Source organism: Diaphorina citri, unplaced genomic scaffold, assembly GCF_000475195.1.
Source record: "Diaphorina citri unplaced genomic scaffold, Diaci psyllid genome assembly version 1.1 scaffold911, whole genome shotgun sequence".
NCBI classification, from domain to species: domain Eukaryota; kingdom Metazoa; phylum Arthropoda; class Insecta; order Hemiptera; family Psyllidae; genus Diaphorina; species Diaphorina citri.
In genome coordinates this window covers 61927-80998 of record NW_007378342.1, presented here as the reverse complement: position 1 = coordinate 80998, position 19072 = coordinate 61927, and the positions used below count along the sequence as shown (strand labels likewise).

Sequence of the window (19072 nt, the reverse complement as noted above, 5' to 3'; positions counted from 1 at the left end):
CCCCCAAAACCCGTTTTTTTTTTTTTTTTTTTTGGTTTTTTGGCTTTTTGGTTTTCTGGACAAAATTTGCACCACCACTTTCGCGTTCCTGGTAAAAAGACCTTTAATTTGATATATAGGTCGACCAGGTTTGGGTAAGTCCTTCTATGGGGTCAGACAGACAGACACCGAAGCGAATACAATAGTCCGTCCCTTTACCTTTTATTATTACTATTGTAATTTAATAAAGGAAGGACGGACTAAAAAGAGTAGGATGGGTTGCTAAAGAAAGGGGGAGAGAAGGAGATAAAAAGGGATGGGGAGAGAGAATAAGAACGAGAAGGGAAGAGGGGGGGAAGGAAGGAAAGAATTCCAGCCTCCTTAGTCCCATTGTCCCTTGTAGAAGTTGTATGCCTCAGTAAGAAAGTTATTTTCCACAATAGCTAAGTTGTTTGACTCAATAGGTAAATTTTGGCCATAATAGGTAAGGAATTTCCACCAGCTCACCTTTGTGTTTCTATTAGGTAGTCAAATTCTGAAACAATCTTCTTACTCCTACGTTTGACTAGAAAATAGATTTATCCGATTACCTCTGACGTTATTGGTGGATGTGCCTTGTGCACTTTTCTAGATCTCTCTCTCTCTCTCTCCCTCTGTGTGTGTGTTTCTTTCTCAATCCATATGTATCAATTCCATACACCAGGAATTTCCTGACAAAAACAAAACGATACCGTTTCGAATCACTAAAAATGCTGACAAAATTTTCGGAGAAAATCCCACACTTTATGCTACACATCCTGGAGTTAGGGAGAAACAATGGGTAAATTTTGGCCATAATAGGTAAGGAATTTCCACCAGCTCACCTTTGTGTTTCTATTAGGTAGTCAAATTCTGAAACAATCTTACTCCTACGTTTGACTAGAAAATAGATTTATCCGATTCCCTCTGACGTTATTGGTGGATGTGCCTTGTGCACTTTTCTAGATCTCTCTCTCTCTCTCTCTCTCTCTCTCCCTCTGTGTGTGTTTCTTTCTCAATCCATATGTATCTTTTCCATACACCAGAAATTTCCTGACAAAAACAAAACGATACCGTTTCGAATCACTAAAAATGCTGACAAAATTTTCGGATAAAATCCCACACTTTATGCTACACATCCTGGAGTTAGGGAGAAACGGACTTAAGGTAGGATGCTGTGAGTTTACGAAAATAGTCTCATCTATTTGCTGTATACTCAAATGAAACCCGGCAGATTAAAACAGAAATAAGGACAAAGTCAGAGAGAGAGAGAGAGAGAGAGAGAGAGGGGGGGGATAGTCTCATCTATTTGCTGTATACTCAAATGAAACCCGGCAGATTAAAACAGAAATAAGGACAAAGTCAGAGAGAGAGAGAGAGAGAGGGGGGGGGGAAAGGAGCATACGTTGTTTCGGGTCTGAAGAGATTAAAAGAAGGGAGAAAGCTGAGATAGAAGGCAGAAAAGAGTGGGAAAGAGAGGAGGGGGAGAGAGATGGATAAAATGATGTGCTTCTGTGAAAGTGTAGGAGTGAGGGAGAAAGCGAACAGTAGGAAGGAGATGAGTAGGAGAGGGAGAGAGAAAGAGAACGAAAGGAAAAAAAAAGATATGAAAAAAGAGGGATGAGGAAAAGGAAAAGGAAGGTTATAGAGGGTGAGAGAGAAAGGGGTGGGGGAGAGAAAAAGGAAGGAGTGAGAGAGAAAAGGTTATAAGGGGGTGATGGAAAGAGAGAAGAGATGGGGAGGGACAGAGAGAGATTGGGGATCTGAGAGTCACAAACATCTACAGTGTGGCCCGAAACTTTGAAAATAATCCCAAAAACAAGGGGTCTCAGGATGGGAATAAGGGGAGGGGGGAGTCCTGGGATGAAATTGTGCTTTCAAGAAGTTCTAGGGACCTCTCTCTCAATTTCTTATAAATATTACGAAAGATGTATGGAGTCATTCATCTGTCTTGGGAATTATTCAGTTCTTAATCAGCATGATGTGGAATAGTTATTTACAATCAAAATTCAGCAAATTCAATTCAAACAATAAGTAGGATAGTTAACTGTTTAAAACAGTTAAATAATAAATTAAAAGTTTAACTAATGTCATAGTAATTTGAGCACAGTAGCGAACTACAGGGCTCTCAAATAATATCGGCTTTAATTTTTTGTCTCCCAAAGTGTGTTATTAAACATAGATTAAAATTCGTTTAATCAGAGCCTGAATTTTATTTTAAAGATTCTTTAAAGAAGAATATTTTGTTGGGAAAGTTTATTTTAGACTTTTTAAAGTTTGCGTCCCCACAAGAGTTTCAGGAAGTTTAGAAGACGAAATTTTATCTGGAATTTTAGAAGTTCATGGTTAGGTTATACCTATACGTCGCGTCACTAACGTAATTCAATGTATGTTTGGTTATTTTTATATGGTTTGTTTTTATTTTTTTATTTATTTTTTTTTATTCGTCTCTTTATTTGTTTGAATTTCCAGCTGAACGATTTCCTCGTCCTATTCTACCTTCGTTTTTTGCCTCGAATCCATCAACCCTGTATAAATTTGAAATGGGATTTAAAAAGAACAATGGAATGAGAGAGGTTTTTAGAAAAAGAAAAATGTGGGTTGCTAGCAAAAAGAAACATTTGGCTGTGGGCAGGTAGACTTCAAAAAGATAAGAGAAGGAAACAGAGAGAAAAAGTTAGGAGAGAGAGAGAGAGAGTTGGGATCGAGGAGAGGGAGAGAAAAAATATGTTTTGGAATGAGAAATTTTCAGAGGAAGAAGGAGGGGGTCAGAGAGAGAGTCGGGATCGAGGAGAGGGAGAGAAAAAATATGTTTTGGAATGAGAAATTTTCAGAGGAAGAAGGAGGGGGTCATTTTTTTCTCTCTGGCGGAAAGAGGATTTTTTCCGAGGAAATTTTAAAAGAAAGGGTATGAAAGGAAAGGGGAAAAGGGGCTTATATACTTTCTCCCTAATTTGATAACATAAAAATAGGCTCTTGGCCTTTTTTTCGTTCTTCCCTCAGAATTATATACTGAAATCCTGTCGACGAAACAAGAGGACACGTGACCCTGCTACCTGGAGTGAAACAGTAAGGGTTTCTTTTGCTGATTTTCCATTTTAGGACATGAAATTTTAGTAGATTTGTATCAAGACTGGATCTTTATTAGTTAAGCTCACTGGCTCTTACACCACAATTATACATCAATGCAAGGTAAAGTGGGTGAAGGGCACAATTGTTAAACCGAAATAACAGAAAAGAATGCACCTTGTTTATCCTGCTGGGATAGGACTGAAAGGTACCTTTGCCCCCGCAGTCTAACCAAGGTGTTATTTTGACATATTATGGAGTGTACATTTTACAAATAAGTAAGACCACCTTGATTATTATGCCCTGTAATGATTAATGTGGAAAAGAAATAATGTGACGTAGATGAGAAGATAATAGTCATTATTGAGTTGTCTAGTCTTTGAGTTGTCTAGTCATTGAGTTGTCTAGTCCTTGAGTTGTCTAGGTGTTGAGTTGTCTAGTCATTGAGTTGTCTAGAGGATTTTTTCCGAGGAAATTTTAAAAGAAAGGGTATGAAAGGAAAGGGGAAAAGGGGCTTATATACTTTCTCCCTAATTTGATAATATAAAAATAGGCTCTTGGCCTTTTTTTTCGTTCTTCCCTCAGAATTATATACATCGCTAACACCACGAGCACGCACCTTTTATTATAGACTTCCTCTTAAAAGTAAAAATAGTACGTATCTACTCCTTTATTCCGCCTTATGCTTCTCATTCATAATACCATAATTAAATACGTAGGTATATCTCCCAAATTAATCATCGAAGTTTCAGCGGTCAAGTTTTAGTTTCCTAACATACCATAATTAAATACGTAGGTATATCTCCCAAATTAATCATCGAAGTTTCAGCGGTCAAGTTTTAGTTTCCTAACTACTGGATACTGGATACTTTCTGTAATTGTTAAAGGATTACTTAATAATGATCAATAGCTTTCCTCTTTGTTCCAGGAAAACTTTAGTTCAAGCAAGGCTGAAATTGATAACGGTTCGGAAGAGGAATGCTACAGAGGTAAGAATAGAATAGAAGAGAACAGATTTAAGAATAGAATACAAAACATCATTTGATGTATGCCTTATTATTTACGAAATTATTTCAGTGTATTTATATGAACTTTTTCAAGTCTTCTTGAACTTCGGTGTTGTGTTCGGTAGCGTGAAGTATCGAAAATTTAAAACGAGGAACCCACATTACTTGAACAAATAGGTAAATAGAAAAACAATCTTCATTATTCTTAAATCAGGATAATCAATTATTATTTATTTATTTATTAGATAGGTGTGCCTCTAAGTGTAAATTTCTATGTAGAATACAGAAATACAAAATAGTGGAGATGCCTGAACTCCCACAGTTGGTATACAGAAGTACAAAATAGTGGAGAGGCCACAACTCCCTCCGTTGAAATACAGAAATACAAAATAGTGAAGATGTTAAAACTCCCTCAGTTAGAATTTTTGCCTATAGACCGTTCTATGGGGAGCTTCATAGAACTTGACTTTTATTATTTCTAAAAGCCGTAGTGAAAGAAAAACTTCCCTAGGTCTCTGTCTCTGGGGTCATTTCTTATTGTTCTTGAAAATACTTCAACTCGAAGTCCATCATGATATTAACACAATACAAAATAGTGGAGATGTTAAAACTCCCTCAGTTAGAATTTTTGCCTATAGACCGTTCTATGGGGAGCTTCATAGAACTTGACTTCTATTATTTCTAAAAGCCGTAGTGAAAGAAAAACTTTCCTAGGTCTCTGGGGTCATTTCTCATTGTTCTTGAAAATACTTCAACTCGAAGTCCATCATGATATTAACAAAAAACTTTCAGAGTAAAAGTAAATAGTTATCTAATATCTTTTGCTGATGAAATTGTAGGGAAAAAAATTAAGATGATAGAATTCCAAGTAAATTTTTCAATTTTTAATAGACCTGCAAAATTATCTTATCTAGCTCGACTGAGAGTTAAGAGATCAAAAAATATAATATAGGTATCGGTAAATTTGTTAATATTGTGAACATGAATATTTGACTGGTTAATTTCAGGTTTCAATGGTGACATTCGACAACAAGAGAACATTAGTCCGGTACCGGATGAAATAGGACTATGGTCCGGATATCCAATAGGATTGAAGAAGATATCCACTCCAATCAATAGAGATATGGTAAGTCCAAAATTATAGTTACAAAATAAGATTTAGGGCAATTAAGACAAAACGGAATCTTAGCCAACCAAAAAGAATATTGTGTCTCCTACTTTGAAAAATTCTCGCGATCTAGAAATATAGATTTCGGTTTGGCTAAATGGCGTACCTACTAGTAGTGACAACATTACCCAAAGAAGAGGAATAGATAGAGATTGTTTTTGGGCATTAATTAACAAACCTATGAATATGATGACTCAAATTTCCAATCTTCTTATCTGTTTCCAGAGTCCAAGTGGTCAAGAGACAGGATCAAACCATGACGAAACTTCATCCAGTGGTCAGAAAGATGAGGATGATGAAGATGATGATGATGTTGATGATTTGAAAACTGCTCCCCATGATCAGGAAAGACTTAAAGCATTTAATGTGAGTACCTTCTTTTACATACCTATATTCAGTGTTTTACGTGTTTATAACATTCATTTCTTTGAACTTTATCTCATCAATTAGAACAATTTAACTGCAATTGCTAAGTAATTCGTCTCAATATTCCTGATATGATTAGAGACGACAACATAGATATTGACTTTAGCTAAACATAGATATTGATTTTATCCTTTATACAATGTTGGATGTAGGTATTTAGGGGCTTAGAAGATGAGAAAAAAAAAATCTTGTTTTAAAGGTGTAGGCTATGAAAAATCACAAAACCTAGAAAGTTGAAAAAAGTGTTTAGAAATGAAGGAAGTAAGTAGCTTCCTTTGCTGATATCAACGGAGCTTATAATAGGTATCGTAATAAAAGGGATGAAAAAACGGGGTACGCCTTTTTTCGGAATATTACCTACGTACATAAAGCTTAGAGCTATGTACCTTTAGAATTTTGAACAAAAACGAAACTTTTGAAGTCGTTGAAAAAATATTTTCCAGAAAAATACATGCTAGAAAACAAGCTCATAACTGAGAGCTATTATTGAAGTTACCTATTATGCCTACTTCCATACCACACAACTCTCTCACACACATACCTACACATCTATTTTTATTTATACCTTTACAGAACTATAAAAATATGCCTTATCACAAAGGTAGATAGGTACCCTACGTAACTCTTTTTTTCTCTTTCCTCTATTTCTTATTTTCTTTTTCTTCCTTGTGTGAAAAAGGGAAAACGGCAGAAATATATCAAAAGCATTCTTCAGTTATTAAAAATTCTTCTACAAATTATTTCACGTTCTTTTCTTCTATTTTCTAAAAATCTTTCAAATGTACCTACCAATGCATGAGCCCCTCACCACTTTCTGCTGTCTGCAATATTGCAATTATAATATGTTAGCACCAAAGATCTAAGCATCTCAGAGATAATCTATTCTTACAATCCCACATGATTTTATAACGGGAGGCAATCTTCATTGACCAGTTGCTAAAGTGTGACTAGCCCATTCGCTAGACCCAATATTGGGCCATATAGTTACGGGGTTCCTACTTCTTTCCACGGTAAAAATGTTCATACAGGATCGGGGATTCTACCTCAAGGCCGCTTGCGCTTCGGTGTAGGATGTCTTCGGACAGAATTTTTCCAACAATACCTATAGGTACAGTTACGCTTGCAGTAATAGGACACAAGACGTGGTAAATAATTCCATCACAAAGAGCAAAGCAAGGGGTTAAAGAGCATTTCATTCTTCATCTGACCTATCTCTCCTTTGTCAGTTTTATAGAAAAATCTTTTCCCCATTGTTAAATACAAATTTGAAAATTCTCTGAAAGTTCAACCATTTGCTCCTTTTCTTCTTTTGAACTTTCAGTAAAAAAAAAGGAAGGAAGCTCATTGTGTTATTTACGTACGTACCTTATCATAAATCTGTCTTCGGAGGGAAGAAATGATCCAAACACCCTCACATTGTGTCGATTTGCTGACCTTTGGATTACGAGTTACTTTGAACTTCTATGCAAGCGAAGATGCATGAAAATATTGTAAAAAAAAAAAAAAAAAAATGCCCAACGTAAAATCATCATAATAAGATTGTAAATTCGAGTGTTACCTAGTAGGTCTGTAATACCTACTTTGTGCTCGGTACCTTCTATTGGGCTCTAATCTAATATATAATAAAGGTCGTAAAACTTTAGGTTGAGAAACACACGGATCACAGAAGGCATACACATAATATACATTCCTGCCTACCTTTTAATGACAATACCATGTATCTTACGAGAGGAACTTTGGTCAGCAAGCTAAGTAAAAAATAACTTTTTTGCTAAGTAAAAAGAGTGACGTATATCCAGCCTTTATCCAGCCTCTGAGATCCAGCCACACGTGATGTCAGCGCATGCGCAGAGTAAAACACGTCATCGGCTTTTTTTTCCAAGTCAGCCATATTGAATTCGAAATTGCGAATTGCGATTAATTTTCCAAACATTTTAAATAATTTAAAGATTTTAAAGAATGAGAAAACTCAAGAACAACATCAAGTGTCTGTCCTCTCCTAGGTGCTTATAATATGCAAGTGATGAGCTAGCTGAGAATGTAGAAACGTTTCGTGGAACACTTACATTTTAACCAGACACTACTGAAAAGTCTGTGAGGTAGTGTTAGGAGTATCCAGGTATTTTGAAAAATGCAGGTACTCTTGTAGTTCAGGCAGGACAGACTGGATGTCATCCAACTTACACAGGTGAATTTGTAAGCTTGATTCGAGCCTTACATCCAATCGTGTGTGCTGACTGGGGAGTATCCAGGTATTTTTAAAAATTCAGGTACTCTTGTAGTTCAGGCAGGTATTACTTTACTAAAAGTGTTCATAGAGATAGGTAGCTGTTGGAAAGTCTCACCTATTGGTTACGAGCAGTTGTCACTTTGGTACAGCTTTCTAGGATGTCTTCATCATTATCCCATCCGACTCAGAGGCCTATGAGGAATTCGGGCCCCATAATATCAAAATCTATAAACTAGAGTACCTACTCAGAAAGGGCCAAGGGGCTAGCACCGCCCCGGGTAGGGGCAAACGACCATGAATAGGTACGAGATTTCCAGGTAGGTACTTAGGTATAAAAAAAACACCTCCAGAAAATTACCCTAAACCTTTAAGCTTTGAAGGATATGGCCCTGTATAAACTCAAGGATAGGAAGTGCAGCTTGTATGGCCTATGACGTATGTGTTTGTTATGAGAATTGAAATGTTATCTTTTTGAAGAAGAAAAAAAAATGTGTCAAGTTTTTTCCTTGCAATTATAAAAAAAATACCTAAATAGGATGTTTTTCCTTTGCGAAAATAGGGCCAAGGGGCTAGCACCGCCCCGGGTAGGGGCAAACGACCATGAATAGGTACGAGATTTCCAGGTAGGTACTTAGGTATAAAAAAACACCTCCAGAAAATTACCCTAAACCTTTAACCTTTGAAGGATATGGCCCTGTATAAACTCAAGGATAGGAAGTGCAGCTTGTATGGCCTATGACGTATGTGTTTGTTATGAGAATTGAAATGTTATCTTTTTGAAGAAGAAAAAAAAATGTGTCAAGTTTTTTCCTTGCAATTATAAAAAAAATACCTAAATAGGATGTTTTTCCTTTGCGAAAATAACTGCAAAAAATAAGCAAGAGAGAAAATGGAAGTTTCAAGAGTGATGTGAAAAGTTAAAACTTTAACCAGTGGAACTTTAATATTCAACGGTTTGAGAAGAATGCAAATGAAAAGAAGAAAGAAAATATTCTGAACTGGATCTAGCTGTATTGCGAAAATAACTGCAAAAAATAAGCAAGAGAGAAAATGGAAGTTTCAAGAGTGATGTGAAAAGTTAAAACTTTAACCAGTGGAACTTATTCAACGGTTTGAGAAGAATGCAAATGAAAAGAAGAAAGAAAATATTCTGAACTGAATCTAGCTGTACCAAGCAAGCAAACAACCAATTAACCGTCAAGAACTTATCAGATTAGAATAGGACAACAAAAAGATGACATCTCCACTAATATCTGTTCGTATCGACGAACATCTACATCTCCACTAATATCTGCTTTTGAACATGACTAACAAAATGTATTTGCCCATTTTGTGTTCTAGATGTTCGTAAGATTATTCGTAGATGAAAATTTGGACCGAATAGTTCCCATTTCCAAGCAGCCAAAAGAGAAAATCCAAGCCATCATAGACTCCTGCACTCGACAGTTTCCGGAACTGGCCGAACGGGCGAGGAAACGAATTCGAACCTACTTGAAATCCTGTCGACGAAACAAGAGGACACGTGACCCTGCTACCTGGAGTGAAACAGTAAGGGTTTCTTTTGCTGATTTTCCATTTTAGAGACATGAAATTTTAGTAGATTTGTATCAAGACTGGATCTTTATTAGTTAAGCTCACTGGCTCTTACACCACAATTATAAAATAACAGAATAGAATATACCATGTTTATCCTGCTGGGATAGGACTGAAAGGTCCCTTTGCCCCCGCAGTCTAACCAAGGTGTTATTTTAACATATTATGGGGAGTACATTTTACAAATAAGTAAGACCACCTTGATTATTGTGCCCTGTAATGATTAATGTGGAAAAGAAATAATGTGACGTAGATGAGAAGATACTAGTCATTATTGAGTTGTCTAGTCTTTGAGTTGTCTAGTCATTGAGTTGTCTAGTCTTTGAGTTGTCTAGTCCTTGAGTTGTCTAGTCATTGAGTTGTCCAGTCCTTGAGTTGTCTAGTCATTTAGTTGTTCAGCCATTGCGTTGTCTAACCAGTCATGTGTGGATTTTCTCTTCATTTCAGTCATCTCGACCCACCCCCGCTCATCTGACGAGTGCCATAGCTGAGCAGCTATTAGCCCAGGCCTGTGAAAACGAAAGCAGTAACGCCAAGATGATGCGACTTGGCATGGAGCCTGTCAGTCAGCCGTGTCCTGTGATAGTCAATACTAGTGCCGTCACTACGCATAGTGTGGTAAGTTTCATTATACGAGGTGTGGCTATTAAGTTCGTGGACTCGAGCTGCTACACAAAAACCGTGCATGCTAGAAAGATATGATTAACATGTTTGGATAGCTTGAAGTCTTGTCTTTCAATTGATAGGTGTCACATGCCTGTACTGTAATTAGTTCTGTTGTGATAGCCCGACGCGCAAGACACCTTTTTTGATTTTGCCGGAATTATGATTGATATAAACGTTGAGCAACGAATGGTTATTAAATTTTACGTAGGGCGAAATTATTGCCTGGGGTAATCTCTACCATTCAACCCTGTCTCATATGGACTATGTTGGTCAATTTTTGGACGTTCTTCATGGATGTGCGGTCGCAGAAGCCTCAAGGTCCTGTCAAATGAACTGTAGACCTGTGGATTATAGGTATACTGTGGGCTAAGAGTTGTCTGTGCGGGTAAGGAGTGGGGTAATTTGGCATATCCACTGATTTTATTAAAACAAACAACGGCATTCACATTTAATCAAATAGGAAGCATTTGACCTCATAATTATTTCCTTTTATGTATCTCGCCAGCATACATTTTGTTAGTCATGTTCATAATCGAAGGTCGGGATTTAAAACGGGATTATGTTAATTAGACTTTTAGCAAGCCCTATGCCGCGGGTTCAATTCCCGCCCGGGGCGGATTTTATCCTAAAGGGATAATGTTCGTTTGGCGAAATTATTGCCTGGGGTAATCTCTACCATTCAACCCTGTCTCATATGGACTATGTTGGTCAATTTTTGGACGTTCTTCATGGATTTGCGGTCGCAAAAGCCTCAAGGTCCTGTCAAATGAACTGTAGACCTGTGGATTATTGGTATACTGTGGGCTAAGAGTTGCCTGTGCGGGTAAGGAGTGGGGTAATCTGGCACATCCACTGATTTTATTAAAACAAACAACGGCATTCACATTTAATCAAATAGGAAGCATTTGACCTCATAATTATTTCGTTTTATGTATCTCGCCAGCATACATTTTGTTAGTCGAATCATGTTCATAATCGAAGGTCGGGATTTAAAACGGGATTATGTTAATTAGACTTAGTAATCCCCAATCCAAGAACATTTCTATACGTATAAGATTTGTAAGTCTTGGAATACGACTCAGAACATTGCTTGTCTCTGAGAAACTTTTTAAATGTAATAAATTAATATCTAACTACTTGAGATCTCTTTTCACAACTTGTTCTTTCGCTTATTATTTTCAGCCAGCCTAGTTAGCTGGGTTGGTAGCGCATCTGCTTAGCAAGCCCTATGCCGCGGGTTCAATTCCCGCCCGGGGCGGATTTTATCCTAAAGGGATAATGTTCGTTCTCGGAACGCCTGGCTTTCTCCTATCCTGTATTCCTTCTCTCTTCGATTTTGGAACGATAAGACCTTAGCAATTACAGTTACCTCTATCAAACCAAAGAAAAAATAAATAAATATTATTTTTATGTATTTTTTTAGTCCGAGCCTATCGCCTCACGAACCTCATTCAGTCTGGAAGCTCTGAATTCGTCAGCGATATCCAACGCTACTAACGCGGGAGGTCTGGTGTTCCCGTTCCAGAACAAGAGTGACTATTTCAACATGCTGAAGACCATTCCCATTTCCAATATTACGACTTCTTCGAGCGAAATACATGCAAAGTCCTCCCTGACCAATTCTAGGTAAGAGGATGTGTGTTTGACTGTTTGGTGTATTGTAATGTACGTTACTCTCTTAGACCTTGCCATTATCATCAGTGCCATCTGATAACGGCAAGATCAAAGAGAGTGCCTAACATGAAGATATTTTTATTTGCTTATAATTTACAAAATTAGTAAACATCTTATGCTCAACGGTTGGTAGATGTCGTGAGTAACGGAATGATTTTTTTGATTACACATGCGGTAAAATCAAACCCATTATTTTTTCTCAAATTCAACAGCAAAACCTATTTTATTTCCAGTGCGACCAGTAGCTCGGGCAACATTTCGGTTGGTACAAACAGTTTGAACGGTTCCATGAATAACAACTCCAATTTCCGACCTCAGAGGAACATGTTCTCTCCTGGGAACACAAAAACGCTGTATCCTTCAATGAACACTACTACTGGGGTGACAACAAATGGTAAGTTTTAAAAATATGTTCCTCTCTGTTACGCAGGCCGCTTCTATGTATGAAATATTGACAGCGCTTCTATGTCTGAAATGTTGACAGAAAAATTGCTTAGAAATCGTAAAATTGGCATAACAAGTGGTGAAAAGTGACAACATGGTCTCTGAGATTGGCTGAGCCATTTATGTTGAATAGAACAGAAGGTCTCATACCTTGTTCATGTTTATCCTGCTGGGATAGGACTGAAAAGTCCCTTTACCCCCGCAGTCTAACCAAGGTCTTATATATTTTGACATATTATAGGGAACACATATTGCAACAATTTATAAGAGTAAAGAAAACGCTAGGTAATAAATAGTTCATGAAATTGAAACTCTATACATTTATTTTTCAGGACCAACCGATTTATCGATGAAACCAACCAAACCATTGCTGAGTCACAAATTGAATCCGACAGAAATGGCGGCTGTGCGTCAGCTCATCACAGGCTATCGAGAATCAGCAGCATTTCTACTCCGGTCAGCAGATGAGCTCGAGCAATTGTTACTTCAGCAAACAACATAAATATTAGGACTAAGAAAAATGTGTAAAAAATATATATGAAACTAAACGCTTCTATGAAAGGTCTATTCGAAGTAGATACCAGCAACTGTAAATAAGTAAATTATTTAAATTCAAAGTCTCAATATTAAAAGGTTTGGAAAGGAGCAGGAAAAGTACAAATGAAAAAACAAAAATTCAAGAATTTGTCAAGTACATGATACCTAGTCAGAAAGAAAGAGAATAGAGAAGCTGTAGGGTCATGTACGGTGTAGTGGGAAAAAGAAAATAAGGATTATTTATTATAGGACATAATTACTCGTATATTAGTAGGTATTTAAATGAAAATTGGTCTTAAATGTGGTTTGAACTCCAGAGTAGAATACCGGCTATCTTTGGAAAAAAATTAGGTCTAGGATAGGTCCATCAGCACAGAGTTATTGAAACTGAAACCCCCTACAATCCATGAAATAAAGTAGGTAGGTGTAGCGTCATTCAGGGAGCGGTAAGTATTTGCTAAGTAGGTAAGTATGTTATATACTTGGTAGGTCTTATTAAAATGACTTCAAAGACATGACTTTAAATACAGTTTCAGTTAGCATAACATGAGCGGATAGCGTGTTCTCATTTGGGGGGGGGGACGACAAACAAAGGTCTTAACCAGGATTTCAGGATACAACTTTGAATAAATAAAGAAATGCAGTACCTACTTCCCTTCCCCATAAGCACAAAATTCTTCACAAAATTGAAACTGTGCAGACGAGAGTGAATGTTTCTACTTACAGAATGACGGTAAATCAATGTTAAAGAGGGAATGTCTAATAATTAAAGTATTACTTTGTGTAGATAAAATAAATAAAATATTCTCTTTGAAATTTCAAGTCAAGTAATTCGTTATTGCTTTCTTTCCACTTTTCTTTTTGGGATCAACTAGTTCTACCATAATAATGCCACTGATCGCAAGGACATTGGATCCAATAACCTACTTAGTTTTCAGAGTACTGAGGCTCGTGACCTAACCTTATTTGGTCGATTTGATTGTTAAATCGGAAACCGTGGGTTCAACACCAGTCAATGTATAAGACACTGTACCTAAATTGTTTTAAATTGGGGAAATGTAGGTATGTACAATGTACATACTATCTACAGAAACTAAGACCTGGTCAAGAAAAAAATAAAGACAAAACCAGGAACTCGCGTAGGGAAAAATTAGGAGTAGTATTTATTATTTTTATGTAGAAAATAATAAATTATAAATATTTACAACAATTTTCAAATAATAATAGTATGTAGTAGTAATAATAATATTTGAATTTTAATGATTACAAAGGCTACAATACAACTACGAGAACCTAATTTTTTCCCTTGCTATTTACAAAATATACCAAATTAAAATGTAAAAAAAACTTTGAATGACAGGTTTTTTTTTTTCTTTTTGTTTCCACTAAAGCAATTTCTAATGAAGAAGGATTTTCCAACTTCTAGAAATACCAGCAAAATTTCATCGACTTTCACTTTTCATAAACACCAAACAAAACAAAAGAACTACACAAGAAATGTAATAAATTATACAGATATAGGTACACAAGATGCTCAAGTTAACCAGATTTCTTGGAAAAAAATATACATAATTTTTGGGGGTTTTTAAACCCTTGATTTTTTTCTTTTTTTCATACATCTGTACATTTTTTTTTATTATTATTACCTATTTATCGAAATACATTTTTTTATTTCATTTGGCAAAAAGAAATAAAAAAAGCAAACAATATTCTTCATAACAAAACAAAAACAAATTTTAGGGTGTCAAATGTTTTGAATGATGTTTGACCAAGTTTGCAGAATAAGAATCACCACAATAATGACGCTTGTGTAATAAGCAGGGAACGACATTTGTGATAAGCATTTATGCTTAACACAATTAAAATTCCTTTCTACATATCTACCACAAAAAAAAAACCTTTATCTTCTCTCCTCAGGGGCCTTTCTTTATAATGTTCAGTCCTATTCGGGCAGAATAACCAACCATTATTTAGGTGCATCAACATCATTTAAGTTGCAATCTGCGATGTAATATACAAACTCAATTCTTACTTTGTTATATCCGATTATTTTTAACAGCTCTTTGACTAGGGGTAAACGATGATCTATAGATTCTGTCTTAAGGCACTTGGTAGGGGTTTTCAAGTCCGTGAAGGAAATGACATCAACTTCTATTACAGGCGCTGTAACAAACGAAAAACATACGTGAGACATGAACACCAAGAGAGGGAACTGTAACTGCTAACGTACCGAAAGCGCAGAGAGAAGGAAGACAGGATAGGAGAAAGGCAGCCGTTCCGAGAACGAACTATATCTGTTTAGGATAAAATCCGCCAAGGGCGGGAATCGAACCCGTGACCTAGCCCTTAAAAGGCAGACGCGCTACCCTCCAAGTTAACAAGGCTGACGTATTTATTCAATATTATAATGACGCTTATTTCTATTTCTTCAAGGAAACTAAAACGTACCTACTTATCAACACCAATACAAAAATTTCAAACACTCTGTACACAATCTCCTCTGCCTACTTACACAACATAAAGTTATCGCGCTATTGAAATAAATCATGAATAATAAAATTCAAGTCTTTTTTCCCTTTTCTTAAAATTATTAAATTTAACTAATAAAATGTCTTCACAATATTGGGCAGTATTGGTGTGGATATAATAATTATCAATAAAATAACTACTATATTTCCATCTCAACAGTAGCAATTCGAATAAAATTTGTTCGATAGCAAAGAATAGAAATAAAAATTACTCTAAACAATAATTTAACCTGTTATCTTGTAAAAATGACAGCATAATATGTTTGAGATTTCTAAATAACCTTTAGTAAATATCCCGGAATAACATTACCAAGAACGTTGTATCAGGATTACTTTAGTACATTTCATTTGAAGATAAATATTCCATTCTGATCCTAATTTAGGTAAATTCTACGTACATTAAATATATTAGTCACAATCTTTCCATTTGTTACATGCCTATAAACTGCAATCACTAAATCGCCCTATTTACACCACTAAATTAAATAATGAATAGATACATAAAAAATGAGTTGAATAAATAATCGAGTATAATATTATTGAAATATATTTAAAGCTATATGTTCCAAATAATCATAATAAAAAAAGAAGAAAAAAAAATGCTTTTCAAACTATTTCATGTGAAGAGTAACTAAAGAGTAGAAATAAGTATAGAACAGTTATAGAGGATAGAGGTTTTTTAAAAAAAGAGGTGCTAAAATTTGTGCTTGGGGGAATTAACTACTTATAGCTTAGTGGTAAGGCGACTACGGTTTTGAAGGAAAGTCTTTATGTTAATATCAATATTATGTGTTGAATTAAAATACTATCCGCATGATGAGGTCAAGTGAGCCCTAAAGGCAGCGCTTACTAAACTTGAGGTGCAATGGTCCTACAACCTACATAGTGGACTCAGCACTATGTTAATAATTTAGTACATTGGAACATGAGATTCTTTATTTCTAGTAATTGGGTCTACGTTATAAGCATGTTATAGTTACTAGGAAGTATGTTAATAATTTAGTACATTGGAACATGAGATTCTTTATTTCTAGTAATTGGGTCTACGTTATAAGCATGTTATAGTTACTAGGAAATCAATATTATGTGTTGAATTAAAATACTATCCGCATGATGAGGTCAAGTGAGCCCTAAAGGCAGCGCTTACTAAACTTGAGGTGCAATAATCCTACATAGTGGACTCAGCATACAGGAATTTCGTCAGAAAAGACCCCCATTTCAATGTAATGTAATGCACTAAACTTACCAATAACCTCAGCTATATACTTGGATAAATAGGGAGTATCTGTGTACAGATCATTGGCTATTGTATTCTGGAAGAAGTCGAGCATTGCATCACAAATTACAACTTTGGTTACGCCATTCGAATAGAGTCGATTGATTAAATTGCCTATGTTCCTATGATAGTCTTCGTCCGACGATTGGGTGCCGATTTCGAAAGCAAAGTAGCACAGATCGACGCTCGAAATGTCTTTCTTGTCTTTGCTGCTCAGAAGATCCTGAAAAGAAAAAGAAAGAATCAATTTTAAATAAAAAGGAAAAGGTTTGTTGTTTACAAATGCAGGAGGTATTGACAATTGGGTCATTCTTCCGACCTAATAGTCAATAAGACAAGGGACAATAAGAGGTCAGTCCCTTTCAGGCAGCCCTACTACTTATGTGAAGTACATCCCCAGATAAATCCTGAGAACTTGAGTAGTCGTGGTTCACACACAACCTTTCAACCTACTAGGAAAAATATTAAACTTTCAAAAGGATTATTTTGGACGAGCTATGAAACAGATCCACGACAAAAAGCAGACAATATGAAATCACATTGAGAAATTAGTTTTCATGTGGAAGGATTAAACTAAAAATTGTTTAGAATCTATCAAACAACAGGCGGATTAACTCGAGATTTCAATATCTGTTATAAGCACAGGTAAACAGTGAAGGGTGGTGTGATTAATAACGATGTAAAATGAATGGAGTCGCCTATGTATGTGATGGTCAAACCCAAACATATGTGACGACAGATATATCAACTCAATGTTAGAGAGCTCTCTGGCCGGCCTTCAAGACACACAACACTAGACGAAAAAATAAAAAATAAATACATTACTAAAAAGAAAAAGAAGAAAAGAAGTCAGCATGATAACTCTCTGTGTGCTCTTGTCTAGGCAAACAATCTACAAACCTATTCCCAGATTTCTTGTGGAAATAGGAGACCCTTGAAAATCAAATAAAAAATATATGAAATTAACATAATCAAATAAATAATAAACGAAATATAAATAAAACAAAAACAGAACAGGCGAAACCAGAAACAACACAAGTCTGTGTAAAAATCACAGTTAAATGGACAAATAACCGATAAAATATCTACCATTGACAAGAAGTTCAAAATCTTGTGGAAATGAAGAATTAGACATTTCTAGCATGAAGAACTGTTTAGATGTTGGGTTTTATTACTATTCTTTCGAATCCTTTGGTGGGCTTGGAGTACAGGAGCATATTTTTACCATCACAGTATCACCCACATTTTTAATTTCCATTCATTTTTAAATCCGTCATCAATATAACGACTTGCACAGAAAGAGAATCCTAAAATAAATAAAATAAGTAACAGTTAAAACATGAAGAATTTATCCCGTTGTATAGGTCAGTTGTCTATAAGAAAATATTGAAAAAATAATGACCAACAGTGTACATTAGTATTTAATGTAAATATATATTGCTGAAAAATACAATTACTATTACAATTGAAAAGATACAATTGTTTACAATGAAAAATGTAACCTTTATAAAGTTTTCAACCTTTTTTACTTTCTATTACTACAGTATAGCGGAGCTATACTAGTATACTAGTAATGAAAGTATTGCAATCGGTCCAAATTTTTTTTTGTTTCGTTCTATCTCAACAAGCAACAACAACCTTTTCTTCCGTCTTCCTTGCCCCTTTTCCTCCCTTACTTCCATTCTATCGACACAATGACCATTATCTACTCACAGTAATGTATGGCTCGAGACTTAGTATTGCAATCGGTCCAAATTTTTTTTTGTTTCGTTCTATCTCAACAAGCAACAACAACCTTTTCTTCCGTCTTCCTTGCCCCTTTTTCTCCCTCACTTCCATTCTATCGACACAATGACCATTATCTACTCACAGTAATGTATGGCTAGAGACTTCTTCTTCGGCTTTTCCCGTGTACAGACGGGGTCGGCGTTTTTCGTCAGCCTTAACCAGGGTGATTGCTTTGGACTGACATTTGGTTTTGGCTACAAATTTTACGAGTGGATGCCCTTCGCACTCAACTTTCGCTATTGATAATAGCATAGGGAAATTTGTTTATAGTCCCTCAGCCAGACTGAGTAGTAGTAATAATAATAATAATAATAAAAATCTACTCACAGTAAAGTCGTCGTTATAGAAGTACTCGTCGAAGTAAAGCTTACAACAGTTCCTCTTCTCACTCAACTTCTTCTCCAGGAGGGTTCGGTCAGCTTCACTCATTTCCTTCCTCAGTTGTCGTCTCATGCTGGGAGGATCAGACTTAGTGCTCACGCCAGAGGGGGTGATCATCGTGTTATTGTTATGCAGGAGAGCATAGCGGTTCTCTGTAGGTGTGGTGGCCGCTGATGAGGATTTGTAATAGGGTCTGGAGAGGAGACAAGGGAAATCCGGACAATTAGGGTGATAATAATAGACTCTTGAATGGAAGGCAACCACTAGGCGAGGTTAACACCGGAATAT

General features: G+C 36.0%; 2 protein-coding genes across 3 annotated transcripts in view; one reads left to right on the top strand and one right to left on the bottom strand.

Moving 5' to 3' along the window:
- The window catches only part of LOC103513017 (nucleolar protein 4-like), a 40215-nt gene extending 26390 nt beyond the window's left edge, over positions 1-13825 (top strand). Inside the window, exons 3-10 of one of the 2 annotated variants that reach the window (XM_026826326.1) lie at positions 3977-4055; positions 5081-5199; positions 5467-5607; positions 9239-9445; positions 9938-10108; positions 11580-11782; positions 12064-12224; positions 12607-13825. In XM_026826326.1, coding sequence (XP_026682127.1) covers positions 3977-4055; positions 5081-5199; positions 5467-5607; positions 9239-9445; positions 9938-10108; positions 11580-11782; positions 12064-12224; positions 12607-12776 — 1251 coding nt within the window. In that variant the 3' untranslated portion in view covers positions 12777-13825. The remainder of the gene's footprint in view (positions 1-3976; positions 4056-5080; positions 5200-5466; positions 5608-9238; positions 9446-9937; positions 10109-11579; positions 11783-12063; positions 12225-12606) is intronic. The other variant, XM_017445646.2, reaches the window with a different exon arrangement.
- Positions 13826-14774: 949 nt separating this feature from the next.
- LOC103513016 lies at positions 14775-19016 on the bottom strand. The gene is made up of 3 exons (XM_026826325.1): positions 18731-19016; positions 16586-16838; positions 14775-14974 (listed from the first exon to the last, which is right to left on the bottom strand). The coding sequence occupies exons 1-3, from the start codon at positions 18899-18901 to the stop codon at positions 14778-14780; spliced, it is 621 nt and encodes a 206-aa protein (XP_026682126.1). The 5' UTR covers positions 18902-19016; the 3' UTR covers positions 14775-14777.
- Between the last annotated feature and the right edge of the window lie 56 nt (positions 19017-19072).